The 21567-nt window shown below is 39.0% G+C and overlaps 2 protein-coding genes across 2 annotated transcripts; both read right to left on the bottom strand.

The window, feature by feature from the left end:
* Window positions 1–7: 7 nt before the first annotated feature.
* Window positions 8–17476, bottom strand: LOC124638179. The gene is made up of 23 exons (XM_047175072.1): window positions 17335–17476; window positions 15002–16988; window positions 14722–14920; window positions 13921–14214; window positions 13560–13693; window positions 13199–13339; window positions 12728–12833; window positions 12514–12609; window positions 12186–12323; window positions 11713–11853; window positions 11093–11212; window positions 10186–10574; window positions 9753–10105; window positions 8839–9022; window positions 8338–8508; window positions 7621–7792; window positions 6919–7040; window positions 6304–6506; window positions 4696–6029; window positions 4078–4352; window positions 2059–3999; window positions 1873–1970; window positions 8–1740 (listed from the first exon to the last, which is right to left on the bottom strand). Exons 2-23 carry the CDS (start codon window positions 16888–16890, stop codon window positions 1682–1684), a joined length of 8559 nt encoding a protein of 2852 aa, XP_047031028.1. The 5' UTR covers window positions 16891–16988; window positions 17335–17476; the 3' UTR covers window positions 8–1681.
* LOC124638478 (dentin sialophosphoprotein-like) lies at window positions 16922–20179 on the bottom strand. The gene is made up of 2 exons (XM_047175449.1): window positions 16972–20179; window positions 16922–16930 (listed from the first exon to the last, which is right to left on the bottom strand). Exons 1-2 carry the CDS (start codon window positions 20017–20019, stop codon window positions 16922–16924), a joined length of 3057 nt encoding a protein of 1018 aa, XP_047031405.1. The 5' UTR covers window positions 20020–20179.
* Window positions 20180–21567: the final 1388 nt, after the last annotated feature.

Genomic DNA, 21567 nt, shown 5'->3' with positions numbered 1-21567 from the left:
ACACAAATAATTCGTTTCTATTTATTTGTTAGCTTACATCTAGTTATTTATAAAACGTAACATAGCATTTCTTTGCCAGGAGATTAAAAATAAAATGTGGTTATCACTAAATTAAATTGAGATGCATTCAAACACGTGTGACATGTGAATGATTATTGCTCTGAGGCCATATTGAACTCAGTTATAGCCCATGTACCAATGGCTCATATAACTAAAAGCTGAGTCTGAATTCAATATGAGGCACATGGTCAAGCATATCCCTAAATAAAATACACAAAACTTAATCTTTTAATCGATTTACAGAAAATATAAATGAAATCTGAACCTGAGATACGGATGTATTATTTCTGTGTTCATATTTAAATATAAAGTCCTTAAAGACGTAATGTTTACCCCTACACGATAATACTTACACTAACATCTAAGTTATGTTTTACTCTGCCATTAATATAAATCAAATAGGACACACAATCATATTCTCACAGGTAAAAGAAACAAATTTATCACAATCAGAACGTAGACACAACTGTACTTAACCTCTGCCAGTTGGAACTATGAACATCAAATAGCACTTTTGATTTAGTGGCAACACTAACAGATGAGATATTTAGAAATTTTTTACCACAACACTTATGTTAACAAGAATTTCCAAATATTGTGAGAAATTTACATCACAAATAGTATGAATTTCAGTCAAAATAAACGTAAAACTTACTTGGCCTTACTACAAAAACTTTAACCACTGTTTTACACTTGACTAAAAAAAATATGGCTCCAAAATGAACCATATGTCAACGTCATAATTTGACATTTTTTTGGACAAGTCTTAAACTGACGTTAAAAAGTTTTTGTGGTAAGACGGACTGAGTTTTGCGTGCACCTCCTAAACCTGAACAACCATTGTATCATGTGCAATCAATCAATAAATGAGCCAAATCATTTATGTGAAACAAACAGTAGAAAGATTAACTATACATATCTTTTGCTTTAGCAAAATATTTTAGTAGAAAATTATACTACTGAAGTAGCTATACTAGTCATTAAACAATTTGTTGTAAATGAACTCAAGATTTTAATATAATTTATTTAATGGTAGATAATTATAATCAAACCAATTCAAATGACAAAAGTTATATAAGACAAAAGGTAAATGTTACCTGAAATCTTCATAAACGTTTTGAAGAGGTAGAATATCTCTTATTCGAGTCAGTATTATTTCAGTTACAAACACATTGCTTGATTCAGAATAATGTGTTGACCCATCACGAATTTTAGGAAACTTGCTTTGCAATTCCTTTTATACTTAGCTATGAAAAGTATGTTGTTAAAAAGTATCAACCATGTAAAGAAAAATAATTATTATCGATAACACTGTTTCCTCTCCCTTTACTCATTGAAATTATTAGCAATCATATATTGTAGTGTTACTGTAGTATTTAGACATGCTGTTAGCTTATTTTAAGCTGCCATAACGTGTTAGTGTCTCTATTGGAACAAATAGTATGAATTCATACAACAATTTTTAGTAAGTACACATTTTTTGTGCCTGTTGAGATTACTTTTTTTTCTATTATGGTTGTATAGTACGGGTTACATGGCAGTAACCCTTTTTACGATACAAATATATTTTATTAGTGTTAATTTAGGGTCTTGTTTAGTCTTGGTTTATGAAGTCCGCAGTTTAATCCAGTTCAATGATATCATCGATGTCGTCCAAATCGAAATCCTTGAGCGTCATTGCTGCAAAATTAAAAGTATTATTGTTTACAAGTTGTATACATGCAAAATTTTGATCTACAAAGAATATTCTGCAATATTATTCCGGTAACTTGCCAAAATAAAACGGTATCTAGAGAATTGCTGAAAACTTACGTGCAGGTTTTTTCTTCTTAACCGGAGTGACGGTTACAGACGCCGACTGCCGTTTCTTGACTTCAGTTTTAGGTTTCACAGATGTCCCAGATATGTTGCTGTAAACATAATAAATATTGTTAAGTCAAAATATTCGTATTAACATACATTTGATTTTTTTATGAGCTTTATAGAATGTTTACTTACGTTAGATCCACAGTCTCTGCGCGTGACGTGGTAGGTTTGCTCTCAGATACTTTTGTATTCGATTTACTAGCAGTAGTTGATAATTTGCTTGCATTAACAAAACTATCAAAACTTACAACAGTTTTCTCACGAACATTCGAGGTGATTGGACTCTTTGGTGTATCTTTACCCAACAAAGGCATTATTTTTTTCATTAGCATTTCCTTTTTCAACTTTTTCTCGACAGCTTCGGTTAAGTACTTGGGAACTTTATCCTTGGGCACTTGGGTGAGCTTCACGTGACCAGCAGTCGCGGCAGGTCCGACTTTACTCTTAGAGTCGGCTGCAACCACGTGCTCCACAGATATGTTGGGCTGTTTACGTATTCTCGAGATAGGATTTATTTGTTGGTTTAGTGGATCTGGCTTGGATGGTTTTTCCGGATAGTCGGCAGCCTTGATATGTATGACGTCCTTTAGGATGGACAGAGGGTTGTCTGGACTGGCGGCGCGGGAGCTGTTACTGCTGCTCGAACTACTGGATTGGCGACTCTTATGTAGACTAGGGCCCGGTTTACTCGAGGTGGTCGTGCAAGTTTTCGGAGTAATTGATGATGGTGTATCGAAACAAGTTAAGTCAATGGATGCAGAATTGTGAACAGTTGTCTTTGGAGTAGCTGAAGTAATTGAATTTGTGAGATCAATCGATGGTGTTCCGTCAACGATCTGATTAGTCTTCTTTGGTAAGGTAACAGCCGAGGGTTTAGGAGCAATTGGAATTGTTTTAAGTGGTGCTGTTGCTGAAGTGCGTCCTCCGTCAAGTTGTATCTTCTTGTTGGTATCGGTCGGCTGGTCGTTCTTTGATTGGTTAACTATTTCGACTGCTCCTGATTTCGTTATTCGGATTATAGAACCTGGTTTGCAGGTATTTACTTTTTTCTCGGGAGTGGTATTTCCTGAGTCCGTACGAGTGGAATACGTTGCCGACTGGACGGGGGCCAATGAAGATTGGTTTGGAGTAGGTTCAGTATTTTTAGGAAGAACAGGCAAAGGAAGTGAATCGGCAGCTATGAGCACATATTTGGCTTCCCCGTCGCTGGAGGTGCCCACCTGCCGCAGGATGAGCTGTTGCTTGCTTCCCTGCAGCAAGTGCCCAGGCGCCGCACTTGGCTGCGGCAGTGTCGTGACTGCTTGCGCCGGCGCAGAGCTCATTTGTGGCAGTGAAGTGATGTAATGTGGCGGTGCAGAGCTCATTTGTGGCAGTGAAGTGATGTAATGCGGCGGTGCAGGGCTCATTTGTGGCAGTGACGCGATGTAATGCGGCAGTGGCGTGGAGCTCATTTGCGGCTGAGCTACGCTCGTCTGTGGCCTAGCCGCTCGCACGTGCGGCGGCGCCGAGCTGAGGCGCGGCAGCGGCAGCGCCACGCCCTGCGCGCTGGTGAGCGACACGGGCACGGGCGCGGGCGCGGGGGCCGGGTGGGCGGCGGCCGCCGCCGCAACTGCACTGTCTTCGTCGTCGCTGTCCAAGCAGATGGTGCCGTCATTGGGAAGTATAGTGTCGGGCACGAGCGCTGTGGCCGCGCTGCTGGCACCCGTGCCCGCCTGCAGGAGCTCATCTCTCGCCTTGCCTACGTGCGACACTACGACCGGCGGCGACTTGAAATTCCTTATAATGATTTTAGGCGCTGTCCCAGACGTGGTGCTACTGCTCTTGCCGACCGTCACTCTGAACGGTGCCTCCAAGGCCTTGATTGGTTTACATACTATGTTGTTCAAGATGATGGGTTTATACTTGGGCGGTGTGGGTGTGGGCTGAAGTGGGGCAGGCGGTGCCGGGGGCGGGGCTAGGGGCGTGGCATCACTAATGATGAAACCATCGTCATTGGGCAGAATACACTCTTCGTGCTGCTCTCGCTCCGCCGACAATGACGGACTCGATGCTATATAAGACGAAGACTTGATACTGAAAAAAAAAAAACGTATTTTGAATTCGTTTAAAATCTTCTTATAAGAATTTATCAACATTAAAATCTATACTTACAGTCCCACAGGCACCACTGGAGTGTTAGTGGTGACGGCAGTGGATTTGGTAGGCGTGGACAGTGGAGAGGAAGTAGACTGCACAGTGTGCATGGCCATCTTCTCCTTGATCATCTCCTCCCTGAGCTTGGAGGTCTTGGCAGTTTCCTCGAAGGTCCTCTGCGTGGCTATCATCTGGTGCTTCATCTCTATGCTGACGGCCGCGTCCTTGGCTGACGCAGACGCCGCTTTCGGGTTAACGCTGTGCATCTTTTTTAATACATCTTTGCCTATTACCTATGTAAAAATGACATAATTAATGTTATCTATAATGCCAAACAATTAAGAGTATTTATTTATGAAAAATAGTTAAAAAAACAAAATACACGCTTTTTGTAACGTTTCTTAGCTAGTCATGTATTGTCATCAGAACTCAGAGCGTGTGCAAAATTTCATCCTAATCGAAGACCGGGAAGTGGGTCAATTTAAGATTCAAAAATTTTCTTACATACATAGTTATAAGTGAAGATAATATAAGCGTGGTAAAAATTCCAATCTCATTGAAGTCATCTTATAAATTTTCTTTTAAATCATAACCATATAGGACATATTTCGCAAAAAAATATACTTGCAGTATTACCTTGACAGCTATATCATAGATGGGTCCGCTGCACACGTCCTTGCCGGTCTGCTGTGCCTCATTGAACGTCTTCAGCGTGCTGTACTGCGCCGCGAGGGTGGCCGCGTCTTCATCCAGCATGGGGTTACCCACCAGGTATGTATGCGCCACTATGTTGATAAAGTTCTGGTTCTTCAGCAACGACATCGGTAAAGGAACTACTTCGTCATCCACCACGGGATCAACTGGCTTTTCGACAGGCTTTTCTATATCTACGGATTTCTTTGTAGTGTTAAGCCTAGGTATCGGTTCGTCGTCGTCACTCAGTACAATACTCGGGTCATCTCTCGCAAGTTCTTTCGCTACTGGTCCCGTTTCACTGACCTTAGGTTCCTCTAGCTTTTTTTCTGCTTTTTTATAAATTTTGATTTTCCTATCCTTCGGTTTTATACGGCGAGGCTCAAGTGTAGTTGTGATTTTATCTTCAGGCTTATCTTTAAGTGTATTTTTAAACAAACTATTAAAATTATTTACATTATCAACAACTTCCTTGGCTGGACTAAAATGTGACTCGTCAGCACTTAAAGTACTTTCGTCGACATCGAAAGTTGTTGACGCACTTGAGTTTTTTGACTTATTTTTCCCTTTACTCGTGGTGGCTACGATTGGCTCGAAGTCCGAATCTCTGTCATCATTATCGTCATCGGCTAAGTTGATGACGACGTCTTGTGCAATAGAATCTATACATTTTCCGGCGGCTATGGCAGCTTTCCTCTTAGTCCTGGGTCCGGGAGGGTCGCGGTGCGACAAGCTGGTGGCGAGTGAGTTGTTGAAGGACTCGCACACGAGGTCGGTGGCCGCGCCGACTGCTACTTGCTGCGGCAGCAACACCCGCGCTATGCTGGAGGTTAGGTCGTCACTCATGTCCGCTTCGTCCACATATCCTCGCTGCACAATACTACTCACTTTCGCGACTAGTGTTGATATATCAGTCTTTGTTCTTTTACCTTGGAAGTTATATTTGAGAAGTATATCTGTTATTTTTTCCACCAATACTTCTTCTTGCTGCTCATCTAAATTCGGTTTCTCAGTGTCTTGTGCACTGGTGCTGGGTGTAGCAGGGTCTGCGCTCTTTTTCGGTCTTCCTCGCGTTTCTTTTTTGACGTCTTTTATCGGTATGTGGCATTTGACGATGGTGGTCTTCTTCCCCTTCTTAGGTTTGGGTTCGTTAGGGTTGTAGTCGGGGCTGGTGTCTTCTGTTTTGACTTCAACGCCGGGAGGTGTCTGTTGCAATTCCCCACTCCCTCGCTTGACCGCAACGCTAGGGATGTCCGTAATGAGTTTGTTTTCGTATTCTGTAAAAGACGAAATTTTATTAGTTTGAGAAGTTTGTGGCTCAGACAGCCGCAGGATCGCTCATATAAACAAACAGCAGTTTCTTGCGATTTCACCCGTGTCCCGGGGAAACTTGTTCCCGTACCCGGATAATACAACTACGTTCAGCGCAGATTGTGTGGCTGCCCAACAGTTAAATAATTAATCAAATCATTTTAGCAGATCCTGGACCTATTTGATTGAAACAAACGCAATGTTTGTGTATTATGTGAGTATAATATGTGGTGTATGTACGCTTGGTGGCGTGCTCCTGCTGGAACTGCATCCAGGCGGCGTTGCGCTCGTGCTCGGGCAGGCCCTGCTCGGCCGAGCCGCGCAGCAGCGAGTCGTGCTCGTGCACGGCGTGCAGCGCCGCGTGCCGCGCCACGCGCAGCAGCGCCACGTCGCGCACGCCCGCCGCCACGCCGCCCGCCACCGTAGACCCGCCCTCGTCGAATCTGGTCATAACCATCGCCTCATGTTACGCGGACAATATTTATTTGTTGTACTACAGTGCAAAGTTGCTTTTGAACCGCGGGCTCAATTTTGATGACCGAGCTAGCGAAGGATCACGAGCGCAGTGAGTATTTCTAAAATTAGAATCCTGAGCGATAACAAGGGAGTCAGAAGAGCACTTACTTTTCACCCCCCCACCCTCAGCGAAATAAAAACAAAATAATATGGCGTGCGCAATGCAAATTAATATGCTGTATTCCAAAGCTAAACTAACTAAATTTTTGATAACACAGTTTTCCGTTTCTCTTTTGAGACTTTTTAAACCAAACTCTTACTCGCAAAAAAATTACCCAGGCTTTAATACCTAAAAAAATATCTTATTTACCTAAATTACTGTAATACAGTAACACTTACTTGTACAACTCGGTGAGCTCAGCCATATTGTAGTGTCGGTCGATCTGCTGTTCGTCCACGACTCGGCAAGCAACCGCTTGTTTTGTCACTGAACGCTCGTAGATCTTCTGCTCCATTGTACCCTGTGATGAACATGGATACTTGTTCAAACTACCATATACCATTTACACGGTGCTACAAAATAAGTAGAAAAAAATACATAAAACTCAAAAGCATTACAACCAGCGGATATTTTTGTAACACTGTTTATGGAGCTGAAAGAGAAATTGTGGTGAACATATTTGGAACACATTTCATAAATTGTGTATTGTACTACGTACAGTTTTATACAACTCTAGCCGTTTTCCCGCGGTTTTACCCGCGTCCCGTGGTAACTACTGCCCGTACCGGGATAAAATATAGCCTATGTTACTCGTGGATAATGTAGGTTTCGAATGGTGAAAGAATTTTTTAAATCGGTCCAGCAGTTTTTGAGCCTATTAATTACAACCAAACAAACAAAGTTTTCCTCTTTATAACATTAGTATAGATTTTAAGGATACCCTGTCCGATACGAAGCGGTTTTACAGGTGTTACAATCACATGACCAAACAAAATATTAAACATACACAATCTTATTCCAACTGTATAAGACCTCAGAGAGTGTTGTTTTTTAACTGATTTTTTTTTCATCAAACTAACTGATTTTTTGTGAGGACTTACCATAGCAACAAGTCGGTATATATAGCAGTCCTTCTTCTGCCCGAAGCGGTAGACTCGGAAGATGCTCTGTATGTCGTGCGCGGGGTTCCAAGACGTGTCCATTATGATGACACGGTTGGACGCCGTCATGTTCAGGCCTAGGCAACCTGCGCGGGTTGATACGAGGAATAGTCTGGAATAGACAGAAGATTATAATTGTGAAGATCGGAAACTCAGATTGAGGGCACTCAATTCTTTGTGGTCTATTTTTTATATCGGGTGAATTCGGGTGTGTCGTACCTAAACACATTAAATCGTATAACATACTTTATGACATTCTATGGTGAATTGTAAAAAAAATAACCTAATCCATTCAGTGGTTTGGCCACTGGTGTCATTTTTCGTTTTCATAATTTACAACATCATGTGTAAAACAGAGATAAAGTATTGTATGTTTTGACCTGTTGACAGCTGTCAGATTAGTTTGTAATGACTGACTTATATAGGCTGCTCTAATTCTCGCACTATTATATTTGTTTGAAAAAATCATTTATTTTTACGTATTTTTTTTTTCTTTGTGCTAATCGACATATATTAACGTATTTAATTTAATGTGATTAGGTACAATAAATTTTGTATATTCCACCAATGTCTTTAAGCTGTAATAAAAAAATCAATTTTTCAATATATTACCCACATTTTATGATCAAAACAATGACACAACAGATACAAACTCACTTGGTCTTATAGTTGTTGTCTGCATTGAACTCGCGGCACCACTTCTGTCGCACCTCGGCGGGCACGGAGCCATCCAGTCTGAAGTACTCGTTGCCTAGCGACCAATTCTTTATCTTCTTCAGGAAGTATTCTAAAGCGTCCAGGCAGAACAGCGATGTGGAGAATATTAGCCTGGAAAAAATATTTCTATTTAGCCTTTTTCCTAGTATGTTGGGTAGTTTTCTAGTCTATTCCTGTTGAGATCGGCTCTAGTCTGACCGAGGGCACCTGAGTAACAGTCTTTTACGTGTGGAGCGCCTGCCTATCTAACCTCCTCAACCCAGTTACTCTGGCAACACCCCTTGGAAGACTAGTCGTCAGGCTTACTTGCGCCTGAGTACCCGTAACGACTGCAAAATGGACAAATGACTCAGAACTTAACACACCTCCAGCTACCAGAGGTCTGATCCCTGAGGTTGAGTTTGATCTTCTCTAAATCTTAATAATATGCTTAGTACTTACACTTTATCCCCCAGAGCGATACACTCGTCTAATATCCGGAAGACGACGACGAACTTGTTGGAGCTGTCGAGCGTCTCCAGCATCTTGCCGCCGTCCATGTACTCCAGCCACCACAGGTCTTCGGCAACATTTGGCTTTATCTCCTCCAGGTCTTCATTCGCAAGGTCGTCTTCTATCTTCTCCGCTGTGGATTGAGAAAGGAGGTTAGAGTGAGGAGGTACGCTTGAGAACTGAGATAGCTTAGCATATTCCCAGTGGAATAATATCGATATTTCCGCATGCTAAATGAATCATCTATTAGAACGCTAGTATTCTATAAATATACAATATTAGCAATGGTTCTTTAAATATATGCAGTATGAGATGAGCGATCAATCTAAGGTTGATTGGTTACAAGTGAAGCTTATGAACAGTTATGGATGGTGCAGAGAAATTCAAGCTCATGAAATGTATAATACCTGTATTTTCCTCTTTCAATTCCATTGCTTGAAACAACAAATGACAGTAATTGGTACAGGGTTAGTAATGGTAGCATACATTGACCGGTGGCAAATCTAACGTAGTTGTGGGCACTGTGGGTATACCTACAACCCTTATATACTTGTGTTGTCACATTTATTTATCCTTTTATTTCCCCCTTATGTTACTTATATATGCTTCGTTATTAGTGATCCTTATAACTCCACTTATTACTTTATAATCCCTTATGTGGTCCTCCTATGTCCTCCCTTAGGCACTACCCCTATATATTCGCTCTTGTACACGATTTCAATGACACACGAATTACCCTTATTGGTTTTCGTTGGCTGGATCCGCCCCTGACATTTGCATAGTACGTACTAAACAGCCTATTATCGTATCCAAGCCACACCATCAGCTATTAAGATTTTGACACCAATTATAATTAGTCTTACCTTTCAATTTAGCCTTCTCATCGCGATCTCTTGTCTTCGTATGAAAGTTATGCAGCACTTGAGGGTGCGACCATATCTTCTGCAGTATATGGAAGTCTTTCAATATGCTCTGTTTAGACTGCTTGCCGTAGGTGCGCAAGTAATGTTTGTACAAGTCCCACTGGCATGGCGTTAAACTTATGAATACTGTGTACTCGTGCTTTTTCGGCAAGTAAGGGTATAATACTGAAGCCTCCTGCCTTTGAAGACAACCTTCTAATACTTTGTGCAAGATATGTGTACGAGCTTTCATAAGCTTTATATCTTCTTCTCGCGAGTCTCTGTGCTGACCGTTCATTATTGGATTTTCGAACCTATTGCAAGGAGTTAGAGGTTAGTTTTCAATTAATATAAATACCCTAAAATTGATAAGAAATGGTCGATGCATTCTTACCGATTAGAATATTCCGAGTAAGTCCCCAACAAATTCGGCTTGACGAAGTTGACCATGCAATAATACTCTCTCAAATTGTTCTGCATAGGTGTTCCAGTGAGGATGATCCTTCGTTTCGTGACCACCCTGCTCATAGCTACGGCGAGTACCGAACAATCATTTTTGAGTAAATGTCCTTCATCACAGACCACTATATCTGGACCGGGGTCTAACAAAGCTGTTCTTATTTTGTTGACGATTGTCGGGCGAACGTCATCAAGGTACGGGTCTAAGGTGGTCAGACTTCTGAAGAGTTCGTATCCTATGATGAATATGCCACCGCCGTTGTACCAGTCTTCGAGTTGGTAAGCACGCTCGTATGTTTTCTTTAGTTTCGATAGTTCGAATACCTGAGGAAGAGTTTCCAGTTCAATAAATGGTTACGTAATTACGTCGTAACTCGTACATGATAACCATATGTAATGTATATTACAAAAACCGACAGCCTGAAAGCATCAAAGCTACAGAGAAACAAGCAGTTTCTTAGACAAACGTTTTGGAACATAATTAACAATATGTACCACCAGGTAAGCTACACTACTTGAATGATCCCATAATAGGAGGTACATTACCTGGCATTTCAGACAAACCTTATCCAACAATGACAAAGTAAATTGTTACTAAAATAAATATGAGTGTCTATTACCTGTAATTTCCTTTTTAGCTTTCGTGGCTTGAAACCAAAACAATTACAATTTTCAAATGTCGCTCAATATTTCTACATTATGCGCAACTATAGGCTGTTTGGAACTTTGCGCAAAGTGAAAAAAATTGCGCAATTTTGCGCAAAACAAGATACCAACTGCGCTATTTTTATATTTCAAATTATGCCTCATTAAAATACATATATCCTTATATATAAAGTTACCTTGATTTCGTTGGTGACAGGTCCGATCCACTTATGTATCTCGTCGACCCAGTTCAGCACCGTCGACAAGGGACAGCATACGAGGACCCGTTGCATGTTCACGCCAGGGTGTGTCAGTACCTGTGAATAAACGGTACATGTGCTTTTCAAAATATTTTAACGAAAATCTTGCTCCTTGAAACACTTAAGCGCTTTCTAAGACAGTCATTCAATGATTAAGAAGGGAGCGGATTTTTTAAGGCTACTTTAAAAGCAGGTATTGAAATCATATTTTTTGTGAAAAAAGTTTTGAGCAAACACCAAACTGGCTGAACAGTCAACAAATAAAATACAATGTTAATGTCCCTAAAATAACAAAACATTATTAATTTTTCAGTTTCTGAAATATTATTTAAAAAAACAATTTTATATTGTATTATATATTAATTTAATTGTAATAGACAGTTGTTTTGCTGAGAAGTTTGTTCGTCTTCCCAGCCATAACACTAGGAAGTGGTGAAATGGGGGCGTTTTGGGGTTGCTGTTCTTTTGGAATAATTTTGACGTACTAAAAACTAGCCTAGTTTCAATAAACGTTTTTGACTTTGAATGTCTTAAAATAATACAAGAAAATCACTAACCGTATGCAGCAGCGCTAGTACTTGCAGAGTTTTGCCGAGTCCCATGCAGTGCGCGAGTATACAGCCGCCGCCGGGCCGCCCCGCCTCGATCTCCGCGAGGCTCTCGAAGCAAGCGTCCCACATGAACTTTACACCTTCGTACTAAGGGAAAACCGATGGCATTATTGTCAGCTGCATTATCTATTTTTTATCAAATATCCAGAAATAAAAAGTACACCAGAATTTAACCCATTTTTTTATGGGAAATAATCAAATGACTCCTCCCGTCGTGTGTTTTCAGCGTGAGGTGGGAGTGTCAGACTCTTATTAACTTAATTCCATCGTGTTCCTTCGTAGGCCTTTTAAGTACCATGGCCGCGGTAACTCTTTCGTACAATCCCACACACACATTGAAGCTTAAGTAAGGGAAAAGTTAATTTCCATATTTTACTTATTTTTTTTTTTACTTAAGTAAAAGACCTCGTGACACAAACCTGATGGGCCTTCATGACCTTAGTGAAGAAGGGGTGAACGGTGACGACGGGTCGGTTCTCCTCGAAGTCATACTCGAGGCACACTTCGTCGTTAATGACTAGAACGTTCACGCCTTCCTCGCAGCCCAGTAGCTCCCTCTGTCAGAAAAATATATGTATCAAAAATATTTTTATTATATTATGTAATTTCTTACATAGAGCTTAAGTAAATTGTTACTAACACGAATACGGATTCTGTCCGAAATAAATGGTTTATGCGAGTAAGTAATAAGTAGTTTTAATCAGTTAATGTGCTAAAAATACAAAATAACGTTATAGTGGTACTCACCAGCCTGGTTTGCTTAGCATTCAGTCTTCGTTTTCTCTCAAATTCTTCCATGTTCGCTACAACAGTGCTGCGCGCTAGAGACTTTTTATCGATAACCTGAAAATCAATTTAAACGTAAATAAAAAGGTATAGGTACACGAAGAGTCCAGAGAAAAAAATAAACTTCAAAGTATTTTATAAATATATCGACAATATTTTGTTTTTTTTTACCTACCTTCCTAATATTACGTCGTCCTTTATATAAACTTCCTTGCGCTTGAGACCTTTTTAACATATACATTGAGTCTGACGATTCACCAAAGAGTTCCCTTGATAATATTCTGAAATAAAAACAAAAAGTTTAGGTATAGTGGGTAAGTAGATTCTCGATAAGCGGGAACTGTTATAGATACACGAGTAACCACAAGAAAAAGCTTAAGGAATTACAGACTAACTAGCTTCCGCCCGCGGCTTTGCCCGCGTATACTTCGGTTATATCGCGTTTCCAAGAGTACTCTTCATAAGTCCGGGATAAAAACTATCCTATGTTCTTTCTCAAGGTAGGTTTACCTTTCTGTGCCAAATTTTATTATTACCAGATTTACCAGTTCAGTGGATTAGACGTGAAAGCATAACAGACAGACAGACAGAGTTACTTTCGCATTTATAATATTAGCAGGGATAATCGATAGTTTTAAATCCTTACCCAAGTTGTTTCTGCCTCTCAAGGAACTTCTTGGCAGATCTTCGAGGGCGGGTGCTGCGACTGCGTATGTGCGAGTCTGGGAGTCCGCCGCGTCTCTCTATGAATTCGCTTACTAGCTTTGCGCGTTTGGCGTCGTCCAAACTGAGTGTAATGAGATAATTAATTGTTACAATTATGTACTACAAGATGATTAAGGGTCCAATAATGTTAAGCTAATCTGTATTTTGGGCTTTGTTGCCTTTATTAGGAAGGATTGCCTTTTTTAAGGTATCAAAATCAAGAGAGATAGCTGATCATTTAAATATGAAGCATTATTAGCCACATAGTTAAATGATCAAAAAACTGTAATCGATAACAGTACCTAGATTGGTCCTTCTTGCCCATCCTTTTAAGAAGCTTCTCTTTAGTGCTAACCCATTGCTTCTCTTCTTCAGAAGATGAATCTTCTTCATTCTTAATTTTGCTTGTCGATGGTGGATTTTTTGACGCACTTTTCTATGAGTAAAAAAATAATAATTAATAAGATAAAAACTATTAATTTTATAATATTGATTTATTTGTGATCGAATTTAATTGTAATTCGAAAATATTTTTTTGATGGAATTTAAATTCGATAACAAATAATGCTTAGTTTTATTGCGAGTTTTCAGCCAGTAAAATATCGACTCTAGCAAGCTGTAATAAGCAACATAAAATTGCATTACAAATAAACCTTTTGGTACCTGTTTATTCCTCGTCACGGGTCCTTTAGAAGGAGTTTCGTTAACATCCTCCACCACTACCGGCGCATGCAACAACGATAGCTCCTTATTCATCATCTTATCGGCAGTCAACATCAAGTCTCCACTTTCCGGTACAGCGGCAGCTTCCTTCTTCTTAGACCTGGCACTTTTAAACTTGGGACCTTGAGCCTCGTCGGAAACCTCCTGTTTCACTTTGATAGGAGCATCGGAATCGCTGTCATTGTCGTCCATTAGCAGATTTTTGGCTAAAGTATTTTCGGAATTCCTTGGGGCCTGTGGATGACCAAAAAGTGTTATTTATTTGTTGCAAAATTTATACTGTTGTGTACAGAAATGCATCCTTATCCTAGGCACATGTCCCTGTTAAGACGCAGCAAATGAACTTAAAAACTAGATAGAAAGAGTGGAAGCGTTTGCTAGGTTGCACTCTCACTGTCAACAACTGAACCAAATTATATTTAATTTTGTAGAGAGATTGTAGGCGATTGTAATATTCTACTTTTTATTAGCTTGTGGCAATTATGTAACTCGAAACATGGATATAGTCTTAAATTCTAAAAGTAAATAATTAGTAACCTTTATAGTTATTTTACACAGTCTGTCTACATCTCTATATTTTGCTACCTACTATGGGTCTGCTGGAAGACATTTCATGAGACATAAGCAGTACTTTGTACTATTTTATGTTGCCTCTACTTCTTTCATGAGTTTACTCTGTACATAAATGGTTAAGTAAATAAATTAAATAGTTAAAAAATGGAATAAATTGAGGATACTTACAACAGGTGGAGCGACCTCATCATCGATGTTCGCTCCTTCATCTTCCGAAGCCTCCAGCTCGTTGCAACGGTCTGAGTGCGCGGGGCTGTTGGAACGGCTGCCCACTTCCGAGGAGCGCTCGCCTAGACCATCCCGCTTGGACTTTGCTTTACATTTACCTAAATTAACTGATCGGTTCAGAGAGCTCAAGTTTGTCAACCTGGAAGAAAATGGAGTAAAAAACTTAATTTATAGATCTTTATAATAAATTATGCAAATAATATGAAAGCGAAATTTTTACCTGTCAATCTCCTGGTCTCGATGATTTTTGGTAGTAATGCCTTGGTATTCGAAGTAAGTCTGGACAAATGATTCAGGCAACTTTTCCAAAGCCACGCACGAGTTTTGATACAGTTTTAAATCTTCTGTGTTAAGAGGATAGCAATGCCAACCGTGGCGGTCTATAAATGTAGGTTTTAAAACTTTTTCTTCTTTAGTCGAAGTTTCGTCTTTTTTCGATGTGACCTTTGATTTTCTTTTTGACAAGGGTTGGTCTTCGTTTTCAATATTATCAAATATAGGCATAGTAGGTTCACATTCCAGTAACTCTACGGGCTCATCAGAAATGAGGGGACCTTCTGGAATGTTTTTTTCTTTATCTGCCTTCCTTATTTCATGTTCGTTTTCTGGAATAATCTTATCATAAACATATTTCATGTATTTCTGATAAGTAGACATCTCGTTTTGATCTATAGCTGTAAAACCAGTGAACGTTCCTACGTCATCCCCCACTTGATCTGTCGAATCAACATTATTGCACTGTATTTCACTTTCTGTAGCTTTACTACTAGTCTTTTCTGATTTTGACCTCTCTTGTTCCTTTTTTCTTCTTAATCGCAGAGGCAAGTTTTCAGTTTCTGAATCTGTAGAATCATCTTTTTTCTCTTCTTGTCTTATTCTATCTTTCATTCTTCTTGTTAAGTTTGCAACTTCATTATTCGGCTTTTCCTTCGTCGTTTCTTTGTTAGTCTTGGGATCAACTTTGTTCTGCTTGCCTTTACTACGTTTATCAGGTTTCTTTTTCCCAGCAGCCTTTTTATTTCTAGAACTATCTTCATCTGAACTACTTTCCATTAAACTCCCTTTAGCAGTTTCTATAGACAACGGTTCGTATGTCTGCGGTACTAGTAGACTCATACTCATGTCATCCTCTTCGTAATCGGGCTCATGTTGTCTGCGTATTCTCTGTCCGCTTTGGGTGAATATGTCTCCCTCATGTAATCCATACATTAGCTTGTTAGTGTTAACAAAGGATTCAAAAGCATCGACATCGTAACTGTTACTGTTACTCCTTCTCAGTATTGGTTCAGCATCAATATGTTCTACACCTTCAGGTTTTACATTTGGTATAATTGTCATTTCATCAGGTGCAGGGCATGGTTCAAGTTTCACATGCACCTCTGCATTTTCAGGCAAATCATCCAGTGGTTCAATTTTAATATGGGCAACACCTGATATAGGATCCTCTTCAACAGCGTCAGAATTGGTATTAATAACACATGACCTAAGCTCTTGCATTTGTAATTGAGATACCCAATTGGTCTCATTTTCAACTTCATCATGTTCATCAGGTTCATTGAAATCTGGCTCATAATTGTCTTCATTATCAAATTCGTCTAAATAATCCGGACTATTTTGGTTTTCCATATGAGATTGTTCAAGATTTAAGAAAGCTTCTTCTGACAATGTATTCACACTATTTATTGTTAAGCCCTCGATCATAATTCCGTCAATATGTTTATCTAAATTATATTGATTCGTGTCAGATAAGGGAACCATTAAATCTCTTTGCACCAAATGTTTTACTTGCTCAAAAGCATATGATTTTAATGACTTTGGTGTTGAAATTTTGACTTGATACATTTCATGTTGTTTCTGTTGTATTAATTCAACACATAAGGAGAATAATGACTTAATTTGTTTTCTTATTTCAGTAGGTTGTGTTAAATTTTTCGAAGAACACGTGGGAATAAAATAATTACTTTCTTCTGTACTACACCTTGTGACTTCAAAGTTTATATGTTCTTGTTTGGACTCCTCCTCGTCTGATTTCGATATAAGCGCCACTATTCTTTGATGGCAGAGCGTTGTAAGCGGCAGTACAGTCAACATAACATTAGGTGTTGTCATCTTTAAGGGTGTTGGGCTCAGCTCCGTGGTGTTAGCAGCTCTACCAGTAATGACTCTCAGGCACAGACGAAATAATGTCACTGGCTGGTGTCTGTCATCTGTAATTTCATTTTGCACTTGTTGATAAACATTCTTCACATGTTTTTTATCAAGCATACGATTTTTGACAATCCGAAAACAAAGTTTGAGTAGAGTTTCTGGGCATTTTAAAGTTTGGTTAGATATTTGCTTCGAAGCATGATTTATCTCTGAGGTACTGGTATTGCGTGCGGCGCTAACACCACCACTTCCAGAATAAGTGACATTATTATCAAATTCAACTGGCTTAACAACAAAATAATTGCACACACACTCTGTGCCCACATGTAGCCAATCCATGGTTATGTAGGGGGCACAAATGGATATGGCTTTCTGGCGGTAATAATTCTCAAAAAAATCACTTACCATTTTTGTTGTGATCTTATTATCTGGAGGTTTTTTATTTCGGCTGTCCTGGGCTAAAAAAGACTGGGTAGGCTTGACTTTCTTTACCATTACTGTATCATTTATCCATACAGTATGCCGCCCCTTAATTTCGATTTTTTTATTTTCTGGTTGCTTTTTAGCTATTTTTATAGAAAGTTCTTTGTTAAGAAATACAGTTTTAGGGTTAAATTTAGGTTTTTCTTTAGATTTAGGAGCAGGAGACGACTTAATTGGTTCCTCCACTATTTCACAATCACTATCACTACTTGCAGGCTTGGCTGACGGCACTAAAACATTTGGTCCTTGTCTACATGATGATAAATTATTACTTTCTAGAAATGCTTCATACTGTTTTGCAAGATCTTCTTCCATTTGTATAAGATTATGCTTAGCAAGTTTAAATAACAAAAAGGACTTTCTTACACAGTAATCCATCTTCATTGTGTCAGTAACATGGGTTGTATTTATTTTCTTTTTAATAAAGTCTTCAGATTTTTCAGTCATCAATGTACCTAACTCTGAAGTAGTTTTTACAATACTGTTAAGGAAAAAACATGCTTTTTCCGATTGTTCAGGGGTCAAAGTGATGTTGTCCTTCATGGGTATATCATAGGGTGGACTGGTTTGTACACCAGTAGACGTGGTTTTAATTAATTTTGTTTGGCAAGATATTTCAATGCTCTTCCTAGCCACAGGGTCTATTACAGGAATTTCCAGAGTTTTATTCTCAGTGGGTTCTTTTGCAGATACTTTTTTTATTTGTAAATTTGTACCTTGAATTTTCTTAGCAAGGAAGTTTTCGAACTCATTACTAGTACCCCACAGTTTGGAGGGGTGTGATTCGGAATCATCATTTGCAGCTATAACAGCAGGTTTTAAGCAAATCTCTACATCATCACTTTCTACATCCTTAGGTGGCTGACTTCCAGTAGCCTTTTTACGTGGAGACTGACTGTCAGATTTCTTGCGTAACTTTTTCCTCTTTTGTTTACTAAATGGTTCATCAATAAGCTCATTCTCTGCTTCCGTGTCAGTTGACTCTATGTCTTTATTTCCTCTTCGGCCTGGTACATATTCGTCATCTGAATAGTATCTGTTACCTTTTCTTCTTTTTGGTTCATCATCATCAGACAACTCTACATTAGCAAAAGGATCTTCATCAGAACCTTCATCATACCGTAATTTAGGAACTTTTCTACGAACAGGTCGTTTTGAGGTATCTTCCACAAGTAAATCGTTGTTAGCATTTTCCTCACATTCTTTATCTATGACACTGTCTACATTATACTCAAAGTCTGACATTACTGGCATCTTGCTACTGCGTTTAGTTGGAGTATTGACCTCTCCACTGCTTTCTAGAGTAAGTTCAATAATAACTTTATCCTCAGTGGTTGAAACTTCTGCAGTATTATTATTTTCAGAACTATTGCTGTGAGTTTGTATGCTTTTTAATGTACTGAGACTTAATTCATCTGTCACATCATCATCTGACTTAATGCTTCCAAGATCAGAGACAGTTTCATTTGTTTTGGTGTGTACTTTTCTAGGCTTACCCTTTCCTTTTTTTGTGGATTTTGTTTTTTTATTAGACTTACCATCATTAACAGGTAAATTATCTATACTTGTATTTGTAGAATTGAGATCCTCATTGTTTTCATCCAAGTTGTTATGGCTTTTGAAATTACTTAATGAGATATCATCATTTCCAGAAGATCCACCATCACTGAAAATTTTACTCTCTGACTCTATGTTTTGTTTTCCTTTCTCTAAGTATAACTCATTATCCTTGCTGTCGCTTTTAATGGGGGTTGTCCCATTCAAATCCTTTGAACTGATTAGATCATTTGACGGGATATCTGTTTCAACATTTATCTGGTTGTCAATATTTACTTCTGATCTTGGTCTCCTAGGTCTACCCCTCTTTCGAGGCAATGATAGATCGTCTAATCTGTTATTATCAGAACCACTCAGCTCACTTGAGAAGTCCCGGTCAGTAGGAAGTGCAACTTTTCGTGGACGGCCCCTCGCTCTCTTGCCATTACTGGATACTATATCAGAATTCTCTGGGTCTGAACTAAATGGAGTATTAGAGATATTAGATTGTAGCTTATCTATTCCTGATTCCGGAAGATCAGATTTCACTTTAGGTTTTCTACCTCTTTTACGGGGAAGGGTGCTGCTAATAACAGGGGATTCTTGTTCAGAATTTACTGAGATGTCACTATGGTTTTCTAATGAACCTAGTAAGATACAGTTATTAGCGGTACCGTCGTAATCGGTTCCTGTCACACGTTTACTTTTTCTGCCTCTTCTACTAACTTTCTGTGATCCATTATCCTGGTCAAAATTGTTTGCTTGGTCATCTACCTTTGCAGTCGTTTTTGTGTTCAAATGGGCTACTGTTTTCTGCTCAATACTGGTATCCATATCGTCTGTGTTGTCATTGACTGTGCTGTTTATTTCGTTTTCAGTAGTCACAACTACCTCATTATCATATGAAATGTGACTTAACTCACCGCGATCTGGTTCTTTAGGCTCCTCAGTTGCTACTTTCTGAAGAACTATACATTCCTCTTCTTGATACATCGAAACTGCTTGGAATTGTTCAAATGCATCCTCGGGAATACAGAGGTTGTTTGCCTCCGAATCTATGTTTTCAGTCATGTTGTTAGAATATGACGGCTCAGACCACTATAACAGTTACATGCTACTTATTTACACTATAGACGAAGACTAATTGGCTTATAATTACTTTTATTTTCATAATATTTAAAGAATTATTTTAATTTTCTGTTGTTAGCATCGAATTGCTAAAAATTTGGTGTTGCCAGAACTATCTCGTCTCGCTATACTTTAATTTCGCCTTCAAATATCGAATAGCCAAGCTTTAAAAAGTCGGTGAAAAAACTTTTAAGTTAAACGGTTTTATCTTATCTGCACTGAAAACTAGAAAATAAATAAAAAGTCGGTAAAAAAACTTTTAAGTTAAACGGTTTTATCTTATCTGCACTGAAAACTAGAAAATAAAAAAATAGTTACTTACCTGTCAACCTACGTAGGTGGTCCCGGTCATATTAAACTAAAATAAAAACGTGGGGCCCATTAACTATTGCTGTAGTACTTTCTTCTAGAGGTATAATAGGTGTGGATTGCATCGACTTACTATAATCGTAACTGGAGATTTTGACAATCAATAATCAGCCGTAGCGGCTTCACCAGCGAACGCCGAGCTCATGATCTACCAAAGTATAAAGATATGCTTTGCCATAGGTAGGATTTCACAGGGGCCCCACGTTTTTATTTTAGTTTAATATGACCGGGACCACCTACGTAGGTTGACAGGTAAGTAACTATTTTTTTATTTTCTAGTTTTCAGTGCAGATAAGATAAAACCGTTTAACTTAAAAGTTTTTTTACCGACTTTTTATTTTCTAGTTTTTAGTATTTAATGAAAATGCGTACCGAATATTCCTCATTCTATCTAATTCATTTAGTGTATCATTATTACACGGTCTCTTACCTGACAATTTATTACAATCTAATTCCTCAATACATAGCCCTTCCAGATACTTTTTTTTTAACAACCCCAAAAATCATCACATGACCTCTCCTGCTGTGGGTCAGCAGCGGTGAGGGAGTGTCAGACTCTTGACTAAAAACCGTTTTGTTCCGTCGTAGGCCTTTTATGTACCAGGGCCGCGGTAACTCTTTCGAACAATCTCGCAGCCCAGGCAGGCCTTGGCCCTGTTGGGCCCCGCTGGAGTTACTGACAGTTTTCTACTTGTGAAGCCCTTTCATTTGATACCCGTATTGGTGGGATTGATAAAAAATTGTTATCAGCCATTTGGTAGCGGCGGCCATCTTAGATTTCAATTTTGCATAGTAAATTGTATTCTACTTGTTGAGACCTTTCATTTGATACCCATGTTGATGGGATTGATAAAACCTACGTTATCCGCCATTTTGTAGCGGCCGCCATCTTGGATTTAATTTTTTATAGTATATTGTATTCTGTTTGTTGAGCCCTTTCATTTGATACCCATATTGATGGGATTGATAAAACCTACGTTATCCGCCATCTTAGATTTCAATTTTGCATAGTAAATTGTATTCTACTTGTTGAGACCTTTCATTTGATACCCATGTTGATGGGATTTATAAAACTTAAGTTATCCGCCATTTTGTAGAGGCCGCCATCTTGGATTTTAATTT

Source organism: Helicoverpa zea, chromosome 17 (genome assembly GCF_022581195.2).
Source record: "Helicoverpa zea isolate HzStark_Cry1AcR chromosome 17, ilHelZeax1.1, whole genome shotgun sequence".
Classification (NCBI taxonomy): domain Eukaryota; kingdom Metazoa; phylum Arthropoda; class Insecta; order Lepidoptera; family Noctuidae; genus Helicoverpa; species Helicoverpa zea.
This window is presented reverse-complemented; position numbering and strand designations above follow the sequence as displayed.

Excerpts from the sequence above, each read along its gene's own strand:
- LOC124638478 (XM_047175449.1), bottom strand. The coding sequence starts at position 20,019 with ATGACTGAAAACATAGATTCGGAGGCAAACAACCTCTGTATTCCCGAG.
- LOC124638179 (XM_047175072.1), bottom strand. The coding sequence starts at position 16,890 with ATGACAACACCTAATGTTATGTTGACTGTACTGCCGCTTACAACGCTC. Across the intron at positions 14,215-14,721 it reads ATGAGGTCGCTCCACCTGTT|GCCCCAAGGAATTCCGAAAA; the intron begins GTAAGTATCCTC and ends GGTCATCCACAG. Across the intron at positions 10,106-10,185 it reads TACTCGGAATATTCTAATCG|GTTCGAAAATCCAATAATGA; the intron begins GTAAGAATGCAT and ends TCCTTGCAATAG.